The sequence below is a fragment of the Thalassophryne amazonica genome, chromosome 6, assembly GCF_902500255.1.
Source record: "Thalassophryne amazonica chromosome 6, fThaAma1.1, whole genome shotgun sequence".
NCBI lineage: Eukaryota > Metazoa > Chordata > Actinopteri > Batrachoidiformes > Batrachoididae > Thalassophryne > Thalassophryne amazonica.
Window position 1 is genome coordinate 114,627,208 of NC_047108.1, and position 21,777 is coordinate 114,648,984.

Consider the following 21,777-nt stretch of genomic DNA (forward strand, 5'->3'; position numbering starts at 1 on the left):
TCGGAACGTCAGGACCAAGATTTTGAAAATGAGTCTAGACTCAACTGGGAGCCAATGGAGAGACTTTAGGAGCTCTCCTGTTTATATGAGTCAACAGCCTCGCAGCAAAGTTTTGGACGTACTATAGCCGGTTAAGGTCTTTTCTATTAAGGCAGGCAAACAGGCTGTTACAGTAGTCCAATCGTGAGGAGAGGAAGACGTCGATGATTGTCTCCAGCTCATGACAAGATACCACCTGTCGCAGTTTAGTGATATTCCGCAAGTGAAAAAAACAATTTCTAATTAATTTATTACATTGCTCAGAAAGAGACATTACTTCATCAAAGATAACTCCGAGATTCCGCAGACTTGTCTTAACTGATGAGCCCAAGTCACCCAGCTGCTGCTTGATGCCGGGAATGGCATCATCAGGGGCAACAATAAGTGTCTCAGTTTTCTCGGAGTTCAATTGAAGGCTATTTCCATTCAGCCACTGCTTCACCTGTGACAGACAGTTCATTAAAGAGTTCAGTTTCCCAAGTTCCGTAGTTTTAAAAGAGCAGTACTGTATAGTTGTATGTCATCAGCATACAGATGATAGGACACATCACTGAAACACTGAATTATCTGCCCAAGGGGAAGAATATATAAAAGAAACATGAGTGGCCCCAGCACCGAGCCTTGTGGTATGCGACACTGCAGGTGAGCTGACTCAGACCTAACATGGTTTACTGAAATGCTAAAACTCCTGTTTGTCACATAGGAGGTAAACCATTTCAGCACAGAGCCCGACATTCCCACCAGATCTCGCAGCCTATTGACCATGATGGTGTGGTCGACCATGTCAAAGGCAGAGGACAGGTCTAAGAGGACCATCACAGTACACCTCCAAGCATCAGCAGACATCATGATGTCACTAGACACTCTTAATAGTGTAGTCTCAGTAGAGTGGTGTTTCCAAAAATCTGACTGGAATTTGTCATAGATGTCATGTGTCTCAAGGAAGGATGTCAGTTGTTTGGCTACCAGTTTTTCCAGTAATTTAGATAGAAAGGGAAGCTGAGATATTGGGCGGTAGTTTTTATACTCTGCTTGGTCCATGTTAGGCTTTTTGAGTCTTGGTTCGATCACCGCATGTTTGAAGTAGATGGGAAATACACCAGATAAAAGGGAAAAATTTAACAATTCAGTGACCCATGGGCCAATATAGTCAAGAATATTAAGGAAAAGTTTAGAGGAGATAATGTCGACCAAGCTAGAGGTCAGTCTCATTTTGGATGACAATGCCACAATGCATAGCCGGCGCCACGAGGGGGCGTTTGGGGGCGATGCACCCTCACGTCATCAACCTCGCCCCCTCGGATGTTAGAGTTATCAAAAAAAAAAAGAAAGAAAAAGAAATACTGGAAAATATAGCAAAGTATTAGTTATTCAATAATATCACGTATTTAACAAATAAACCAAATTAATTAACTAAAGTAATTAATTTTAAAACAAACGGATATGGCGTGTTTGTCTGTGTTCAAGGGATTTGATAGGTTGAGGGTTTGCGCTTGTCATGTGCGGCAGAGGGCGGTGCGTTTCCAACGCATCGTGACGTCAGACGCGTCGCTTCGGAAGCGGCAAGGGGAGATTGCTGTGTCACAATCTGGCTGTTTCCACAACCTGAATAAAGTTCAGCGATCACCATCTTGAATTTGTGTCGCCTGAACCACAAAAAAACCTTTAAAAAACAGCAGTAGAACGATTCTCCCATCACCCTGCTGGGAGAAGCTTTTTTCAGCTACTTTTCGGAGTGACACTGACCGAGGGAGGACTGACGTCTTGGTGGGATATCGATCGAACCGCGACAGCGGGCCGACCCGCACGGAGAAGACGGCCTTCAGGCATCATCACTGAGCAGAGGGGATCCAGGCTGCCGGGGTGATGGAGCAAACCCACTCAGTCCGAAATCTCCCACTTTTGGATATATGCGAAGTCCCAGTTTGCCCAACAGAGTTTAGTTCTGCAGCTTTACTGAGGTGAGAATAATGTAAAAATAAAACGTGACGTTTACTGAACTGTGAAGGTTTAATGATCGGCTAACGTTAGCTTAGCCTTTTAGCACAGTTGATCTGAGTGAACACTTTTAATTTGTAAATGGTTCAGTCTTTTTTATTTTTACCAAATAAAGCTACAGCTTTTCAGACACCACAAAAGCGTTTTTTTCCATCTTTCTTTTTTTTTTTTTTGCAGTTTTGCCCCTTTTTTTTTATGTATAAAGTGTTTAGTGTTTCTTTATATTTAAAGAAATATTTTTATTTGTCCCAATCAGCAACATTTGCTGTGCAGACAACCAAACTTCCATTGATGAGCTGAACACCACGAAGTCCAGTCGAAAGAAAACATCTCTGGTTTTCAGCAACACCACCAGAGTTAAAAACTGCAGAGAGACCTTCATCTGGTCCCAAGAATCCAGCAGAACACCTGATTCTAAATAAAAGGCTCTTTAAACAGCAACTATTTTATTATTTTTAAAAAAGCAGTCAAAAGACATTTGCACAAGTAGAAGCTCTCCACTTATTGTGCTCAAATTCATATTTTAGAAATGACTCTGTCCTGAAAGCATTAAAGGCAATTACATATTTTGACAAAATTACAAAGTTTAAATGACTATAAACAAAAATTCATCATGAGGTTTATGTCACAGAAATCCTACTTTACAATCACACTGCAGTCATTGTTAAATTATTTCCTTTTGCATTTATAATAAACATTTGTATTTATTTAGTGTTTGTTTTTCTGGTTGAAAAGAGATACAAATAATCGACCAGACTTAAAAAAATATACGTTTCCATGTTATTTTATTTGTCTAAACGTAAATGTCTGAGGTTCCTTATGTTAAACAAGAAATTATCTAATATGAAATAACAGGTGGTTTTAATTTACAGATGAAAGGTTTCTAAAGAACCATTTATTGATTTATTTACCTATTTTAATTACAAGTGTTCTAAACTTTTTTTTAACAGTAATCAGAAATTTTGAGGTAACAACAACAAAAAACATTTCCAATGATTTTTCTTCAGAAAACTGCTCTCTAAATGAGGTTTCTGCCACAAGTTTTCCGTGTTTTGGCCGGACGCGTTGTTCCTATTGGACAACACGAAGGTACGTCACAGCTCAGAGTGTCGAAAGTTGGCGCACCTCATCTCGACAGAACACCGGCTCTGTGTGGTATGCAGGAGATCACTTGACCGAGGGTCTATACTTTCAAATAATAATTAAAAAAATACTGTCATCACTCTTTACTCTTACTCAGTCAGTCTCTTACAACAGTGTAGCCTAAATACATGAGCTTTCCAGGAGCGCACCCAATTCATTACGCATGCTCAGAGGCACGTCTCCTCCGGTGTGCACTTTTTTTGGGGGGGGCGACCCCGCCCCCTGTGATAAACTCATCGCCCCCTTAATATTTTTTTTCTGGCGCTGGGCCTGCCACAATGTCTTCCAAATGCACTGGGTCGAAGGTTGACCACATCTGTACAGGTGGCTCATTCTGAATAGGGCTGCAATATGAAGGCCAGTTCATTTGGTCTTTTATTTCCTGCACTTTCAAAGTTAAAAAGTAATGACACACTGTTCATAGCAGAAAAAAACAGTGTTCTCTGAAAAATATCTGAGAAAGAATTCAGAAATTGAAAAAAACCTGACACCACAAAAACCTTTGATTCAAGTGCATGAACTAAATACATCCTTCTGACATTTGATCACATCTATGATCTTCTTATGGCCTCGGACAGTGGACTCATCTCTGTGCTTGTTCTGTTAGACCTCAGTGCTGCTTTTGATACTGTTGACCATAAAATTTTATTACAGAGATTAGAGCATGCCATAGGTATTAAAGGCACTGCGCTGCGGTGGTTGGAATCATATTTGTCTAAGATATTACAATTTGTTCATGTAAATGGGGAATCTTCTTCACAGACTAAAGTTAATTATGGAGTTCCACAAGGTTCTGTGCTAGGACCAATTTTTATTCACTTTATAACATGCTTCCCTTAGGCAGTATTATTAGACGGTATTGCTTAAATTTTCATTGTTACGCAGATGATACCCAGCTTTATCTATCCATGAAGCCAGAGGACACACACCAATTAGCTAAACTGCAGGATTGTCTTACAGACATAAAGACATGGATGACCTCTAATTTCCTGCTTTTAAACTCAGATAAAACTGAAGTTATTGTACTTGGCCCCACAAATCTTAGAAACATGGTGTCTAACCAGATCCTTACTCTGGATGGCATTACCCTGACCTCTAGTAATACTGTGAGAAATCTTGGAGTCATTTTTGATCAGGATATGTCATTCAAAGCGCATATTAAACAAATATGTAGGACTGCTTTTTTGCATTTACGCAATATCTCTAAAATCAGAAAGGTCTTGTCTCAGAGTGATGCTGAAAAACTAATTCATGCATTTATTCCTCTAGGCTGGGACTATTGTAATTCATTATTATCAGGTTGTCCCTAAAGTTCCCTAAAAAGCCTTCAGTTAATTCAAAATGCTGCAGCTAGAGTACTGACGGGGACTAGAAGGAGAGAGCATATCTCACCCATATTGGCCTCTCTTCATTGGCTTCCTGTTAATTCTAGAATAGAATTTAAAATTCTTCTTCTTACTTATAGGTTTTGAATAATCAGGTCCCATCTTATCTTAGGGACCTCGTAGTACCATATCACCCAATAGAGCGCTTCGCTCTCAGACCTGCAGGCTTACTTGTAGTTCCTAGGGTTTGTAAGAGTAGAATGGGAGGCAGAGCCTTCAGCTTTCAGGCTCCTCTCCTGTGGAACCAGCTCCCCAAGTCAGCTCAGGGAGACAGACACCCTCTCTACTTTTAAGATTAGGCTTAAAACTTTCCTTTTTGCTAAAGCTTATAGTTAGGGCTGGATCAGGTGACCCTGAACCATCCCTTAGTTATGCTGATATAGACGTAGACTGCTGGGGGGTTCCCATGATGCACTGTTCTTTCTCTTTTTGCTCTGTATGCACCACTCTGCTTTAATCATTAGTGATTGATCTCTGCTCCCCTCCACAGCATGTCTTTTTCCTGGTTCTCTCCCTCAGCCCCAACCAGTCCCAGCAGAAGACTGCCCCTCCCTGAGCCTGGTTCTGTTGGAGGTTTCTTCCTGTTAAAAGGGAGTTTTTCCTTCCCACTGTAGCCAAGTGCTTGCTCACAGGGGGTCGTTTTGACCGTTGGGGTTTTACATAATTATTGTATGGCCTTGCCTTACAATATAAAGCGCCTTGGGGCAACTGTTTGTTGTGATTTGGCGCTATATAAAAAAATTGATTGATTGATTGATCTAATTTAGCTTATGAAAAGTGACTTCTAACAGGACTTTTGCCTTGAAATTTTTTTTCCAAGGTAAAAAATGATGGAATTGGAACCCAGTGTTGGCGGAGGTTTGTGCTAATCATTTTTTTTCAAACATTTTGCTAAATATTTTAATATTTGTCTTTGAGCTAAATGTTTAGGGTGTTATATGTAAATATTAGAATAACTAATTAACTTAATGTTAAACTAAACACATAACTGAATATTTTGCGTTTACCAAAGTAATTTATGCACGTCAAATTTTGTAGCGTAAAACACATTCTATTGGGATTACACTTTGTCCCGCTCTTGGCGTTAAATTATGTTAAATCATTCAAAAGGTGGTGCAAAATTAACTCCATCACAGTGTCAAATAAAGTATGTAACAGTGTGAAGTCAACTCTATCACAGTATAAATGACTTTTTTGTAGTTGTACATGTTGATTTAACACTTCTTGGAATGGGACCAACTATCCTCAGGACGCAGTCTGTTTTACTATTTAACGGTTTAAGGTGAAATATTAAATGAAATCTTTAGCTACAATTACAAGTGATAGATTGTTTTACTAGTTTGTGACATCCTTTGACATATAATCTGGTGTGACTTATATACAGAACCATTATTTATATATTTTTCGTACTACCAACACTACTACTACTACAAGTTATAATAATAATAATAATAATAATAATAATAATAATAATAATAATAATAATAATAACATATGGCTTTGCCAAGAATCAAAACACAATTCAATCAAAAAAAATAATAAATTGCAATCATTAAAGTACACTACAATAATCCACAAACTCCCCAATAATATCTGATAATCCATAAGAAATGTAGGTGTATATATATTCTCTCTCTTCAAGAGGCGTTTTAAGGACATATAAAAAAAAAGTCAAAATTTGCCTTGTGCACGGCAAGGAATATGTTTAACATGTCAACATTTTGGCTGCTTGAGCAAATTTGCTCAAACCAGCAATTGTGTGCACATGAAACTGAATGAATCCCATCCACTCCAAAACCAGTCATACCCAACAGCAAAACCCCAAGTTAATTCAATAGAAGCACTCTAGAATGTTTAACACTCGAAGTGTAAAAAAAATAAAAGACTCCAGTCTCGTGCAACCAAACCGTAGGAGAAACATCAGAGTGGTTAAAGATCCTTCAAACTGAAACAGAAGATGTTTTTGTGCAAAGAGCAATAAGTGAGAAGTCACACAGAGAGCAGTTTAAATGCACTTTTCAGCAGTGAAGTTGTTTATTCACAACTCACTTAACATTCTGTCTTAATCAAGCACAACCGCGGTAATGGAGGTGCGGGTTGCCAATGCTGGTGCGTGTTTGTGCATGTCTGTGATGTGGATGAATGACTCATGTCATAAGGAACTTCTGATGCATAATTTCATTCATATTTATAACAGACATGCGGTCTGCCAGCGCGCGGTGCAGGCCCACCGCAGCTCGCACTCTGCATAATGAGAGGTGGGCCGTGCACGGGTGTATGCTGATTCCTCTGTACGTGTCCTGCGTGCATGCGTTCTGTCATCTCTGCTATCCATGGACACTCCTCTCCAGACACATGCATGTGTATAAAAGCACACTGTGTGTGTGTGTGTGTGCAAAATAGAGAGCATGGACCACTCTTACAATGTCCAAACAAGCGGGGAACAGGGAAGAGCGCCACCCACTTGTGGTCAAATCTTAAAAATAAGACCATTGACTAATGTGGGATTTCAAATCAGCAAAGCAGTCAGTGATTTGCATAACTGTATGTTTATAGACGGTACAGCAACATGACCCTTGACCTGAAATGCAAATAAGGCGACTTAAGCGATTTTGTTTTGCAGTGACCACATTGGTCCTTTTTTTGGTCAAAAGTGTAATGCCCATTAAGAGGCGTGTCACAGCAAGTTACTTGTTTATCACTGAAATTTTGGAAGTCCAATCAACAACATCAATGCAACACTATGATTTTCCAGAAATGTGATAATTTCAGTTGTTCTTTGGATACATGGTCCAAAATGAAAGTTATCAAATATTTTGCTGATAAATGCATCCTTTAGATAATCCATCAAGTCTTCTTGGTTATTGAAACACACAAAAAAGGTGTTTTTCGGATCATGTTTCCCTTGAATGTTAACCAAACCACTCCAAACTCTCATCACCTCAAGATATAGTAATATTTTCAGCAGGTTTGAAGGTATGAATGAATGAATGAATGAATGAATGAATGAATGAATGAATGACTTTATTCAGCACGCACATAAACAAAACAAAACAAAATACCAACATAAACTCTTACTAACATAACTTAAAAAAAAACAAACAAAAGAAAAATACAACAACAACAGGTAATCCATCCAATGGATTTTGAGATCTTGTCCACACACACACACAAAACACTGAAACTAGATGTGAACACTATTATGTTCACAAGAACACGAAGCAGAAACAGGCTGTCGTAATGGACATGTCAGCCTGTGTAACTGTTTGTTTGTCCACTACAATATCTTCAAAATGCAAACAACAGTTCTATTCAAACCTCATGAATAAACACAGCAGATTGTCCTCTTGCAGAATAGGTCATGTCAAGGTAATAGGTCAAAGGTCAATGTCAACCCAGAGGTCTATTGCCTGCATTGATAGTTTCAAAACGCCAACAGCAGCTTCAATCAAATTTGGTGGATAACTTCAGTGGATTGTCTTCTCACAACATAGGCCATGCTGAAGTCATAGGCCAAAGGTCAAACTCAAACCAGAAGTCACAGCCTAAAATACATTAATGACCATATTCAGGATTGAGATGTGGGTTTCGGTATGGACTTCAGTACAAGGAAGTACAAAGGAGAATAGACTGGGCTGGCGTGGCTGCAGAGTGTCAGAAGTTTCAATTCTTCATCTTTACAGATAAACACAAACAATAAACCTCAGCACACGTATGTTTGTGTATTGAAGTCTATGAGTGTCCATCCGGTCCATTTGCACATCTCTATGATCTAAAACAACACGTGTGTCAGGAAACTCTCCTATCATCTCCGCACCTACAACCCAACACTTTGTGCTGGTCTTAAAGCTTTCCCTGATGTGCAGTAATTCCAGGTCATGTTACGGTGAGGATTCTCTGTAGCCGAGTTCTAGTCTCCACTCACAATCTGCTTTCATTCAAGGGAATTAATTTTCTACAGACAGTAGTCCACCATTAGTTCTGCTCTTATTGTTTTGAAGATCCTGTCATGTAAAATAAGACAAAAGGTGCATGCACAATCCGGACACAAAGCTCAAATCCCAGGTCTAATTTCTGTGAAAGGTAAACCCGTACCAGACAAAGACAAACTGGAAACACTCACAGCACACTACACCTTTAACACAGCGAATGATTCTGCCTTCTTTTTGATGAACAGTGATAATGAAATTGATCCTCAAGAAAAATATATATGCCTCACTTTGTGTTTCCATTTTCACACAGTTTTGAAAAGGATATTTCCTGTAGGGCCCCTTCAGACATAATGTGAATATGTACAACTCAGGGTGACTCACGGCGAAACAATTCGTATGAGCGAACCACGCAAATATCGAGCCAACGGGCAGAACGTTGCATGCACGGACCCGGTGCGAAGGTTCGTGCATGCGACAGTGTGTTTTGAGCAGGAACACAGTGCAAGCAGCTGCACCACATCATGGTGCTGATGTGGAGAACAATAAAATAAAAACCAGCTGTATAATTAGTGAATATCATGGGATTGATATAAATAATACAGAAAGGGGGACGCAATACAGAACCCTGCGGTTAAATAACCCTAGTTAAAAAAAATGTCAAAAAATGGGATTCAAACCCATAAGCTCTGATTACCAGACAGAAATTTTACCACTGCACTACCATCGCTGGCCTACAAATTATTGTGGAAAAATGCCTGAAGTCAACAATGATATGGAGGAGGTGTGCTGTGTCTGGCTGCTGCAGCCCGGCGCAAAGGCAAAAGATGTTTTATATATTTCCACATGAAGACAACAGGCAGAGACACACGCCTCACGAGGAATGTTGTAAGTTCATGTCCTTATCTTTCAGCTGCGGCTGTTATGTGGTCTTCATTTTCGTTATTTGCTATGTCATTGCATATGTAGGTATTGTCGTAATTATTTATATAACTGTCCTGGCGGTGGTTTGTGTGTTTGTAATGTGTACACTGAGCCGTCATCCAGCTGTCAGTGTGCTGCGATCAGCTGACAGGCCCCTCCCCGTGCTGTGTGCAATCAGACCTCGCTGTATGGCCCCTATGTGATCAGATCTGTACATACATATAAGCATTTTATAGGGGGGACACACACGCACATGTGCAAGACACATGCTCCACATGTGTGTGGCTTTTTGCAACTCCACAGTCGTGGGGCACTTAGACAAATTTCGCATCCAGCTCGACAGTGATTAGCCACTGACTGTTTTTGTGATGATAGTGTGAATGGCCACACATTTTCTAAGTGCCAAACAAGTGGTGTTAGATGTTTGTGTGTGTCACCTGGAATTTGGCCAAAATCTGCCATGAGAGGGTTTGATGGGTTCTCACAGTGCACACTCTGTCTTTCAACCGCTGGTGTGTGCTTATAGTTGTAGCAACAGGTGTACGAGGCATTAGAGGCAGCTACGATTTTACAAGTATTGCATACGATTCCTGCTTCTGGCGCAGTCCATGTGCAATTCGACCACATTTGCACTATGTGTAAAGGGGCCCATAGCCTCATCCAATACACTACCAAGATGTGGTTTCAATCAGAAGAGGTGTTCTTTAGTTATTGTGCAGAAACAAAAAGTTCAGACAGACAGCTGGATGCGTTGAAAACAGGATGACACCCAACTTCATTGAAAAAAAAATCGATGTTCATGAGCACTTCACCTTTGCCAAGATAATCCATCAATCTTGCAGGTGTTGTGTATTAAGCAGTGGTGGGCACAGATAACCAAAAAATTAACTTCGATAACATAAGATAACTGAAAAGTTATCTTTGATAAAGATAAACCACCCAAAAATGTATCAGAAGTTACAGATAATCGATAAATTCCAGTGTTGTCTATGGGACATTAGCAGTTACTAAAGAGCTGAAATTGATTTTTCACACGATTGCTTTTGAAAGCATCAAAAGCAGTAAAAGATTTAAAGAATAACCAAGAATGTTTGACCATGCTGGCCCCTGCAGGAAACAGCACAGCCAAATCCTGAGAGCACCCACAAAAAAATTCTTTACTAAGCATAATCACTTTTCTTTCAACATTCTACTCCTGCTGGAAGCACTTGTTTACAACAGCACTCCCACCACAGAGGCACACTGAGAGCAGCCATAAGGCCAGCTCCCTATCAATTTCAACACTCCGGTCAGGCGGAGGTCTTGAAAAATAAAGTCATACTAACTTATGGTTTTTTGAAAATACTGATAGAATAACTCCATTGATGTCAATTCTGTCATTTGTACAAAGTTAAAATATAACATATATCTTTTAATGTTGAATAAGGCACTAATTCTGAGGTTTTGTAACAAACACAAAGCATTCTGGGTAAAAGTGCTAAACAGTGATTGGTTCAGTAATCCATTATGTAAACCAACACGTTAATGTGACGTGTGTCGTGTGTTGCTTGCCTCTATTGGTGGTTGGCTCTCACTGTGGTATTGTATCACTTCCTGTTCCGGAGCACAGCGGTGTTTTTCTGTATCTGTTAGCTGTTTAATCTGCGCAGTTAGATTGGTCTAGTTATCTAGATTACGATTTGTTTCCCAGTGTAATCTTTACGTGCCTTAACTAAAGCACTCCTTCTGCTGAATCACCTCTAAATTATTTACACATTATTCACTTTGCGTGTTTTTAGGAATCCGCTAGCTTAGCGTAGCTACTAGCTCTTAGCCGATTTAGCATGGCGGCTTCTCCTGTCTCTCCCGCACTTTTGTTTAGTTATTCCTCGGCCTCCTTTAGCAGTAATGATACTTGTAATAAGTGTAGCTTATTCGTAGCTTTGGAGGCCAGGCTGGGCGAATTGGAGACTCGGCTCCGCACCGTGGAAAATTCTACAGCTAGCCAGGCCCCTGTAGTCGGTGCGGACCAAGGTAGCTTAGCCACCGTTAGTTCCCCCCTGGCAGATCCCGAGCAGCCGGGAAAGCAGGCCGACTGGGTGACTGTGAGGAGGAAGCGTAGCCCTAAACAGAAGCCCCGTGTACACCGTCAACCCGTTCACATCTCTAACCGTTTTTCCCCACTCGACGACACACCCGCCGAGGATCAAACTCTGGTTATTGGCGACTCTGTTTTGAGAAATGTGAAGTTAGCGACACCAGCAACCATAGTCAATTGTCTTCCGGGGGCTAGAGCAGGCGACATTGAAGGAAATTTGAAACTGCTGGCTAAGGCTAAGCGTAAATTTGGTAAGATTGTAATTCACGTCGGCAGTAATGACACCCGGTTACGCCAATCGGAGGTCACTAAAATTAACATTAAATCGGTGTGTAACTTTGCAAAAACAATGTCGGACTCTGTAGTTTTCTCTGGACCCCTCCCCAATCGGACCGGGAGTGACATGTTTAGCCGCATGTTCTCCTTGAATTGCTGGCTGTCTGAGTGGTGTCCAAAAAATGAGGTGGGCTTCATAGATAATTGGCAAAGCTTCTGGGGAAAACCTGGTCTTGTTAGGAGAGACGGCATCCATCCCACTTTGGATGGAGCAGCTCTCATTTCTAGAAATCTGGCCAATTTTCTTAAATCCTCCAAACCATGACTATCCAGGGTTGGGACCAGGAAGCAGAGTTGTAGTCTTACACACCGCTCTGCAGCTTCTCTCCTCCTGCCATCCCCTCATTACCCCATCCCCGTAGAGACGGTGCCTGCTCCCAGACTACCAATAACCAGCAAAAATCTATTTAAGCATAAAAATTCAAAAAGAAAAAATAATATAGCACCTTCAACTGCACCACAGACTAAAACAGTTAAATGTGGTCTATTAAACATTAGGTCTCTCTCTTCTAAGTCCCTGTTGGTAAATGATATAATAATTGATCAACATATTGATTTATTCTGCCTAACAGAAACCTGGTTACAGCAGGATGAATATGTTAGTTTAAATGAGTCAACACCCCCGAGTCACACTAACTGTCAGAATGCTCGTAGCACGGGCCGGGGTGGAGGATTAGCAGCAATCTTCCATTCCAGCTTATAATTAATCCAAAACCCAGACAGAGCTTTAATTCATTTGAAAGCTTGTCTCTTAGTCTTGTCCATCCAAATTGGAAGTCCCAAAAACCAGTTTTATTTGTTATTATCTATCGTCCACCTGGTCGTTACTGTGAGTTTCTCTGTGAATTTTCAGACCTTTTGTCTGACTTAGTGCTTAGCTCAGATAAGATAATTATAGTGGGCGATTTTAACATCCACACAGATGCTGAGAATGACAGCCTCAACTCTGCATTTAATCTATTATTAGACTCTATTGGCTTTGCTCAAAAAGTAAATGAGTCCACCCACCACTTTAATCATATCTTAGATCTTGTTCTGACTTATGGTATGGAAATAGAAGACTTAACAGTATTCCCTGAAAACTCCCTTCTGTCTGATCATTTCTTAATAACATTTACATTTACTCTGATGGACTACCCAGCAGTGGGGAATAAGTTTCATTACACTAGAAGTCTTTCAGAAAGCGCTGTAACTAGGTTTAAGGATATGATTCCTTCTTTATGTTCTCTAATGCCATATACCAACACAGTGCAGAGTAGCTACCTAAACTCTGTAAGGGAGATAGAGTATCTCGTCAATAGTTTTACATCCTCATTGAAGACAACTTTGGATGCTGTAGCTCCTCTGAAAAAGAGAGCTTTAAATCAGAAGTGTCTGACTCCGTGGTATAACTCACAAACTCGTAGCTTAAAGCAGATAACCCGTAAGTTGGAGAGGAAATGGCATCTCACTAATTTAGAAGATCTTCATTTAGCCTGGAAAAAGAGTCTGTTGCTCTATAAAAAAGCCCTCCGTAAAGCTAGGACATCTTTCTACTCATCACTAATTGAAGAAAATAAGAACAACCCCAGGTTTCTTTTCAGCACTGTAGCCAGGCTGACAAAGAGTCAGAGCTCTATTGAGCTGAGTATTCCATTAACTTTAACTAGTAATGACTTCATGACTTTCTTTGCTAACAAAATTTTAACTATTAGAGAAAAAATTACTCATAACCATCCCAAAGACGTATCGTTATCTTTGGCTGCTTTCAGTGATGCCGGTATTTGGTTAGACTCTTTCTCTCCGATTGTTCTGTCTGAGTTATTCTCATTAGTTACTTCATCCAAACCATCAACATGTTTATTAGACCCCATTCCTACCAGGCTGCTCAAGGAAGCCCTACCATTATTTAATGCTTCGATCTTAAATATGATCAATCTATCTTTGTTAGTTGGCTATGTACCACAAGCTTTTAAGGTGGCAGTAATTAAACCATTACTTAAAAAGCCATCACTTGACCCAGCTATCTTAGCTAATTATAGGCCAATCTCCAACCTTCCTTTTCTCTCAAAAATTCTTGAAAGGGTAGTTGTAAAACAGCTAACTGATCATCTGCAGAGGAATGGTCTATTTGAAGAGTTTCAGTCAGGTTTTAGAATTCATCATAGTACAGAAACAGCATTAGTGAAGGTTACAAATGATCTTCTTATGGCCTCGGACAGTGGACTCATCTCTGTGCTTGTTCTGTTAGACCTCAGTGCTGCTTTTGATACTGTTGACCATAAAATTTTATTACAGAGATTAGAGCATGCCATAGGTATTAAAGGCACTGCGCTGTGGTGGTTTGAATCATATTTGTCTAATAGATTACAATTTGTTCATGTAAATGGGGAATCTTCTTCACAGACTAAAGTTAATTATGGAGTTCCACAAGGTTCTGTGCTAGGACCAATTTTATTCACTTTATACATGCTTCCCTTAGGCAGTATTATTAGACGGTATTGCTTAAATTTTCATTGTTACGCAGATGATACCCAGCTTTATCTATCCATGAAGCCAGAGGACACACACCAATTAGCTAAACTGCAGGATTGTCTTACAGACATAAAGACATGGATGACCTCTAATTTCCTGCTTTTAAACTCAGATAAAACTGAAGTTATTGTACTTGGCCCCACAAATCTTAGAAACATGGTGTCTAACCAGATCCTTACTCTGGATGGCATTACCCTGACCTCTAGTAATACTGTGAGAAATCTTGGAGTCATTTTTGATCAGGATATGTCATTCAAAGCGCATATTAAACAAATATGTAGGACTGCTTTTTTGCATTTACGCAGTATCTCTAAAATCAGAAAGGTCTTGTCTCAGAGTGATGCTGAAAAACTAATTCATGCATTTATTTCCTCTAGGCTGGACTATTGTAATTCATTATTATCAGGTTGTCCTAAAAGTTCCCTAAAAAGCCTTCAGTTAATTCAAAATGCTGCAGCTAGAGTATTGACGGGGACTAGAAGGAGAGAGCATATCTCACCCATATTGGCCTCTCTTCATTGGCTTCCTGTTAATTCTAGAATAGAATTTAAAATTCTTCTTCTTACTTATAAGGTTTTGAATAATCAGGTCCCATCTTATCTTAGGGACCTCGTAGTACCATATCACCCCAATAGAGCGCTTCGCTCTCAGACTGCAGGCTTACTTGTAGTTCCTAGGGTTTGTAAGAGTAGAATGGGAGGCAGAGCCTTCAGCTTTCAGGCTCCTCTCCTGTGGAACCAGCTCCCAATTCAGATCAGGGAGACAGACACCCTCTCTACTTTTAAGATTAGGCTTAAAACTTTCCTTTTTGCTAAAGCTTATAGTTAGGGCTGGATCAGGTGACCCTGAACCATCCCTTAGTTATGCTGCTATAGACGTAGACTGCTGGGGGGTTCCCATGATGCACTGTTTCTTTCTCTTTTTGCTCTGTATGCACCACTCTGCATTTAATCATTAGTGATCGATCTCTGCTCCCCTCCACAGCATGTCTTTTTCCTGGTTCTCTCCCTCAGCCCCAACCAGTCCCAGCAGAAGACTGCCCCTCCCTGAGCCTGGTTCTGCTGGAGGTTTCTTCCTGTTAAAAGGGAGTTTTTCCTTCCCACTGTAGCCAAGTGCTTGCTCACAGGGGGTCGTTTTGACCGTTGGGGTTTTACATAATTATTGTATGGCCTTGCCTTACAATATAAAGCGCCTTGGGGCAACTGTTTGTTGTGATTTGGCGCTATATAAAAAAAATTGATTGATTGATTGATTGGTTTAAAGATAAATGTGCTTTTGTAAAATACTCCATTTTTATTTGTAAAAACAGGCATTTTTACGGAGCCCTGGAAGTGTCATCGCAATTGCATGTTTTAAAACTTTTATGATGTTGTAAAACGTGCTCTCAATGTTAGTATTGAGTGCACTAGTAAGTAAGTAAGTAAATTTATTTATATAGTGCCTTTCACAGACATAAGGCCATGTACACACGTTGTCGGGTATTTGTAAAACCGAATATCTTACCCTTTCAGTTTGGGGAAAAAACTTCATCCACACTACGTCCTTTAAAAAAAAAAAATCCATCCACATCGAACCGTATAAATGTGTTGTAATTAGTCTGCCAAACCTTTGGGTGGCGGTACTGATTAAACTTTTATCCAATCAGGATCCTTAGTCTCTTGTCGTCACTTCCACAAAAACTAAAAACATGGCGCCAACCTCGTTCGTGTGGACCGATAAGGAGTCGGAATTACTTCTAACCGTAGTTTTAGAATACAAAGTTAACATATATGCACACAAAAAGCGCCTGGACAATGGACAATACCAACACTTTCAGAGCAGCCATGTACCCAGACATTTAAAACTGCCATGAACACTCCTGGACAGTAGATGGCAGTAGCGGCCTTGAAAAAATGTCAAACAAAATTCCAGATAATCCGTGTCTCTACATTTAAGATGCGTGGAATTTAACAAATGCAAATACACTAACGTCTATAAACCCAGAGAATATATTCACGAGAGTTTTAGGCACTACAGTTTAATGCTGTTATCTGTGGACCCTGAACAGAGTGTCTGAAATGCATTTGTCCTGTCGTGAACGTCTGAGATTACCTTATGCTACCCATAATGCATTGCTGCCTGGCACAGCATGTGCTCACAAAACCTTAAAAATTAGCACATTACTTTAAGACAAAAACATATATCTGATATTTTCAGTTTATAAACTTCAGACATGACAATAATTTTAAATAACTTGTCTAAAATGAGTGGTTAAAATTTGAACCATAAGTATGCCTCTGGATGACTTGGTGACATTGCGATTATATTAGTACGGTGTTAAAGGAAATGACTTTTTTTTTGGTCACCAGTTCTCCTTTGTTTACAGACGGTAGAGTGGTTTTAAAAATGTTTTTCATTGTTCAGCTTAGTTTAGTACGTTATCGGTCTAAAAGTTATCGGATGGTAATTCATTGGAAGATAATAGTTTGATGATGGTTTTTAAATTTATCTAAAAAGATAATCCGATAATGAAAACATTATCTTCGATAATTATCTGTTATCGGATTATCGGAAGTGTGCCCACCACTGGTATTAAGTTGCTGATTAAATAGCATGATTACTATACCCATGTAGAGTGGGAAAGTGTGTCCAAATGTTTGAGCGGTAGTGTTGCGTTTAATTACACAACTCAATGTTGCAGATGTCAAACATTTTGCAAGAGCATGCAAGTGGTGTACTGACAGCAGGAACCTCCACCAGTGCTGCTGCTCATGAACAAGATATTCATCTCATGACCATAAGACACCTCCAATGTCACTTCCAAACAGTTTCACAACTATCGACCATGTAACCATGCCAGCCCGGGACCAGTGTTCTGTTGAGATGAGCTCCACTGTGCATGCACATCTCTCTCTACCCCAGACCTCACCCGTCAAGTTGAGCAACCTCTCTCAACTGTGCATGCAGATCTCCCCGTCGAGATGAGCTCCCCATCATCTAATGACAATATTCTGCTTACATGCAAATCTTTACTGTTTTAAATTTAAAAGAAACTTATTACTGTATTTTTATGTAAAGACAAAACCTACGTGGGTTTTCTTTGGTGGGGGAGCTCAACTCAACGGATGAGGTGCACACATGCGTGGTGGAGCTCATCTCGACGGAGGAGCTCAACTGGACTCACGTCACTGTCGAGTTACACTACAGGGAGCTCATCTCGACAGAACACCAGCAAATACGGCATCTTCATCCAGTAAAGATCTTTATTTGAGCTGAACTGCACGATGTATAGTTTAGTGTTTAATTGTGACCATTTCAAGGTACATGTCTGCAAAATAATCATGCTGTTTTATCTGCATCTTGATAAGCCTCACCTGCTAGGTCTCTGGCTGTCCTGTCCTGACTTGGTGACACTGGCTGTAAAAGCAAACTGCCCAGCCTCTTCAATACATTTATCACCTCATAAAGTCAACAGTGAATGGTCAATGTAACGCATCAGCTGCAGTGTCTGTGTGTGTGTGTGTGTGTGTGTGTGGACAGAGACTCCATTGTGAATAAATGACCAGTGTGATGACAGAAGATGTGTCCAGTCAGTAGCACATATTGTCTGTACTGCAGTAGTCCTCAGGACTCCTAAGACACATCAAATTCCATGATTCCATGTTCATTAACATGTTCCATGTTCATTAACAGTAACATTAGATGGCAGACAGACAGTTTTTCCATGTTAAATAAATGCAGAGAACATTTGATTCACAAAAGCAAAGTGCCAGAGCTGTTTATTGTATGAAAAGATTTCAGCCTCAGGACACAGAAACGGTGCACGTCCATGTTCACTGGTTCATGAAAGTATCAGATTCTAAGAGTCCTGATGTTTGTGCCTCAAACGTCTGCTTTGATTGATTTGGAAAACACAATGGTTGTTCTCGTGTACAACAACTCGACAGAGAAGGTAAAGGGGGAAAAACAGGTTCAACTTTTCCTACCTTTTTAATACAGCTGTCAGGAGAGGCGTCTTCGTGGTCATTCATCATCTGCTGAAAACAAGGAAAAATATACACGTTAAAAATTAGTACGACAAGTGCCTCAGACAACCGGTAAGGGCAGCTAAATGTCACAGTCTTCATAAAACCAGTAGGGGGCACTAAACAATCACAACAGAACTGACACTATTACTGGTCAATTTAAATATACAGTAGTGTTCAGAATAATAGTAGTGCTATGTGACTAAAAAGATTATTCCAGGTTTTGAGTATATTTCTTATTGTTACATGGGAAACAAGGTACCAGTAGATTCAGTAGATTCTCACAAATCCAACAAGACCAAGCATTCATGATATGCACACTCTTAAGGCTATGAAATTGGGATATTAGTAAAAAAAAAGTAGAAAAGGGGGGTGTTCACAATAATAGTAGTGTGGCATTCAGTCAGTGGGTTCATCAATTTTGTGGAACAAACAGGTGTGAATCAGGTGTCCCCTATTTAAGGATGAAGCCAGCACCTGTTGAACATGCTTTTCTCTTTCAAAGCCTGAGGAAAACGGGACGTTCAAGACACTGTTCAGAACAGCGTAGTTTGATTAAAAAGTTGATTGGAGAGGGGAAAACTTATACGCAGGTGCAAAAAATTATAGGCTGTTCATCTACAATGATCTGAAAGAGCTGAAAAATTCCCATTTTAAGTCAATAAATTTGTTAGAGAGCCATTTATCCAATTGTGATGTGATAGGAAACAGGTCAGGCCTGAGTATGAACATCATACCAAAGAGGAACAACATCTAGACAGACAGATGGATATACGTGCTTGGGCATTCCAACGGGCCTATAATAAGAACCCAAAACTGACATCATTACTCAAAAAAGGAAGACAAAAAGCAGAGCATTTATTTGACTGAGAAAAATGTTTCAAGCACATATGTACAGGAACATTTCCACTCTTAGAATGTGCAATAAATTATTTTATGTGCAATATTTTCACAACTTAGAATTTTTTAAGCTCAGAGCAAAAGAGATTTTTTTTGTCATTTATCATTTTATTTTCTCATAATTTTAATGACCATATCCACATCTTGGAAGCTCCCAAACGACCGGAGCACCTGCCCACCTGCTTTTTTTTAATGAAAGTTGAAAGTTGACCCACTCTAAATTATTTTTTATGAAAGCTGAACAATTACAGGGGGAGGGGCTAAGCAGTTAAGTTCACTTGTGTCCAGTGCAGAAGGTTCCTGGTTCAAGACTCAACCTTCCCCGTTCTCCGTGTAATGTGGAGTTGTGTCAGGAAAGTCATCCGGCATAATACCTGTGCCAAATCAACATGCACATCCACTTCGGATCTGCTGTGGTGACAACAAGTCAAAACAAGGTAGAAACCGAAGGGACGTACAATTAAAGTTGAAGAAATGCCCACACAAAATTAATTTTGTGATGCCAAGACATCGAAAAAAGGATAAGAGGTTTGGGAACCACAGAATCTCATCTCTGCTGTTTGCGGACGATGTGGTTCTGTTGGCTTCGTCAAATCAGGACCTTCAGCGTGCACTGGGGTGGTTTGCAGAACAGTGTGAAGCGTCCGGGATGAAACTCAGCACCTCCAAATCCGAGGCCATGGTTCTCGACCGGAAAAAGGTGCTTTGCCCTCTTCAGGTCAGTGGAGTGTCCTTGCCTCAAGTGGAGGAGTTTAAGTATCTCGGGGTCTTGTTCACGAGTGAGGGACGGATGGAGCGTGAGATCGACAGACGGATTGGTGCATCATCTGCTTTGATGCGGTCGCTGTATCGGACCGTAGTGGTGAAGAGAGAGCCGAGTAGGGGGGCAAAGCTCTCGATTTACCGATCGATCTACGTTCCGATCCTCACCTATGGTCATGAGATTTGGCTCATGACCGAAAGAACGAGATTATGAGTACAAGGGGCCGAGATGAGTTTCCTCCGCAGGGTGGCTGGGCGCTCCCTTAGAGATAGGGTGAGGAGCTCGGAGTCGAGCCGCTGCTCCTCCACGTCGGGCATCTTCTTCGGATGCCCCAGGGACGCCTCGCTGGAGAGGTGTTCCAGGCACGTCCCATCGGGAGGAGGCCCCAGGGAAGACCCAGGACACGCTGGAGGGACTACGTCTCTCGGCTGGCTTGGGAACACCTTGGGGTTCCCCTGGAGGAGCTGGGGGAGGTGTGTGTGGATCGGGAGGTCTGGGCGGCTTTGCTTGAGCTGCTGCCCCCGCAACCCGACTCCGGATCAAGTGGAAGAAAATGGATGGATGGATGGATGGATGGATGGATGGATGGATGGATGGATGGATGGATGGATGGATGAAATCAGTCATTTGGGGTGGAAATTCCAACATACCAGGGCATTCTGACACATGAGTACTGTATATACTACGCCTTGTGTCTCTATTTATCTATGCAGTTGAAACACAAACTGTTTCCTTTGATATTAATACAGTTTTCTGATTCTGATTCAAAGGCCTCGTCCGCACTGTTGGACTGGACTGTTGGAGCTCAATGTCATGAGTTATGGTTGTTCACAATCTGTCACACAGACGCTCTCAGCCACAAATATGATCAGAGGGATATAATAACGGGTCGGGAAGTCACACTAACACACACACACACACACACAAAAGAAAACACAACACCGTGCACAATTATGGACACACATACGGCGAGGAATAAATGCCCCACAGATTTGACTGTAATACTTTGCTTCAGTTTTGCAGGAAATTTTGCTGAGAATCTCTGTGTGTGTGTGTGTGTGTGTCTATGCATGCATACTTAAGCCTTCGAGCAATATTTACTGGGGGCAGATGGGTGGGAGAAAGGTCCCAGTGTCTGCTAGAGGAAATGAAGGAAGCGGGGAGTGATGAAGAGATGGGAACATTTCACAGTCTGTCTCTCTGAAGCCCATTGATAGCAGCTGAGGATCAAAGAAGACACGCAGGCTTGCTTTCAGAGTAGTTTTAGGTGGGACAACTTGGTACTTTACCTAGTTGAAGTAAAATTAGGCCTGGACACAAATTTAAGTAAAACAGCAGCGCTGTTGTTTTGCTGCTGTGACATGTTAAAGTTTATATTTTGTAAGCTGTACTCGGGTACAGTACATGGCCTTATTGGATGACCTCACAGGTCTGAATATACACTCACTGGCCACTTTATTAGGTACACGTGTTCAATTGCTAGTTAACACAAATAGCTTATCAGCCACTCACATGGCAGCAACTCAACACAGTTAGGCATCTAGACACAGTGAAAACGACTTGCTGATGTTCAAATGGAGCATCACAAAGGGGATTTAATTAAGTGACTTTGAACGTGATGTGGTTGTTGGTACCAAACGGGCTGGTCTGAGTATTTCACAAACTGCTGATCTACTGGGACTTTCATGCCAATTCATCTCTAGGGTTTAAAGAGAATGGACCAAAAAAGAGAAGATATCCAGTATGTGGATGAAAATGTCTTGTT

General features: G+C 40.7%; 1 protein-coding gene across 9 annotated transcripts in view; it reads right to left on the reverse strand.

The window, feature by feature from the left end:
• The window catches only part of prdm16 (PR domain containing 16), a 456,303-nt gene that overhangs the window by 216,289 nt on the left and 218,237 nt on the right, over positions 1–21,777 (reverse strand). For 8 of the 9 annotated variants that reach the window (XM_034173187.1, XM_034173186.1, XM_034173183.1 and 5 more), the window contains exon 3: positions 18,311–18,361. In XM_034173187.1, the coding sequence (XP_034029078.1) occupies positions 18,311–18,361 (51 nt within the window). The remainder of the gene's footprint in view (positions 1–18,310; positions 18,362–21,777) is intronic. The other variant, XM_034173184.1, reaches the window with a different exon arrangement.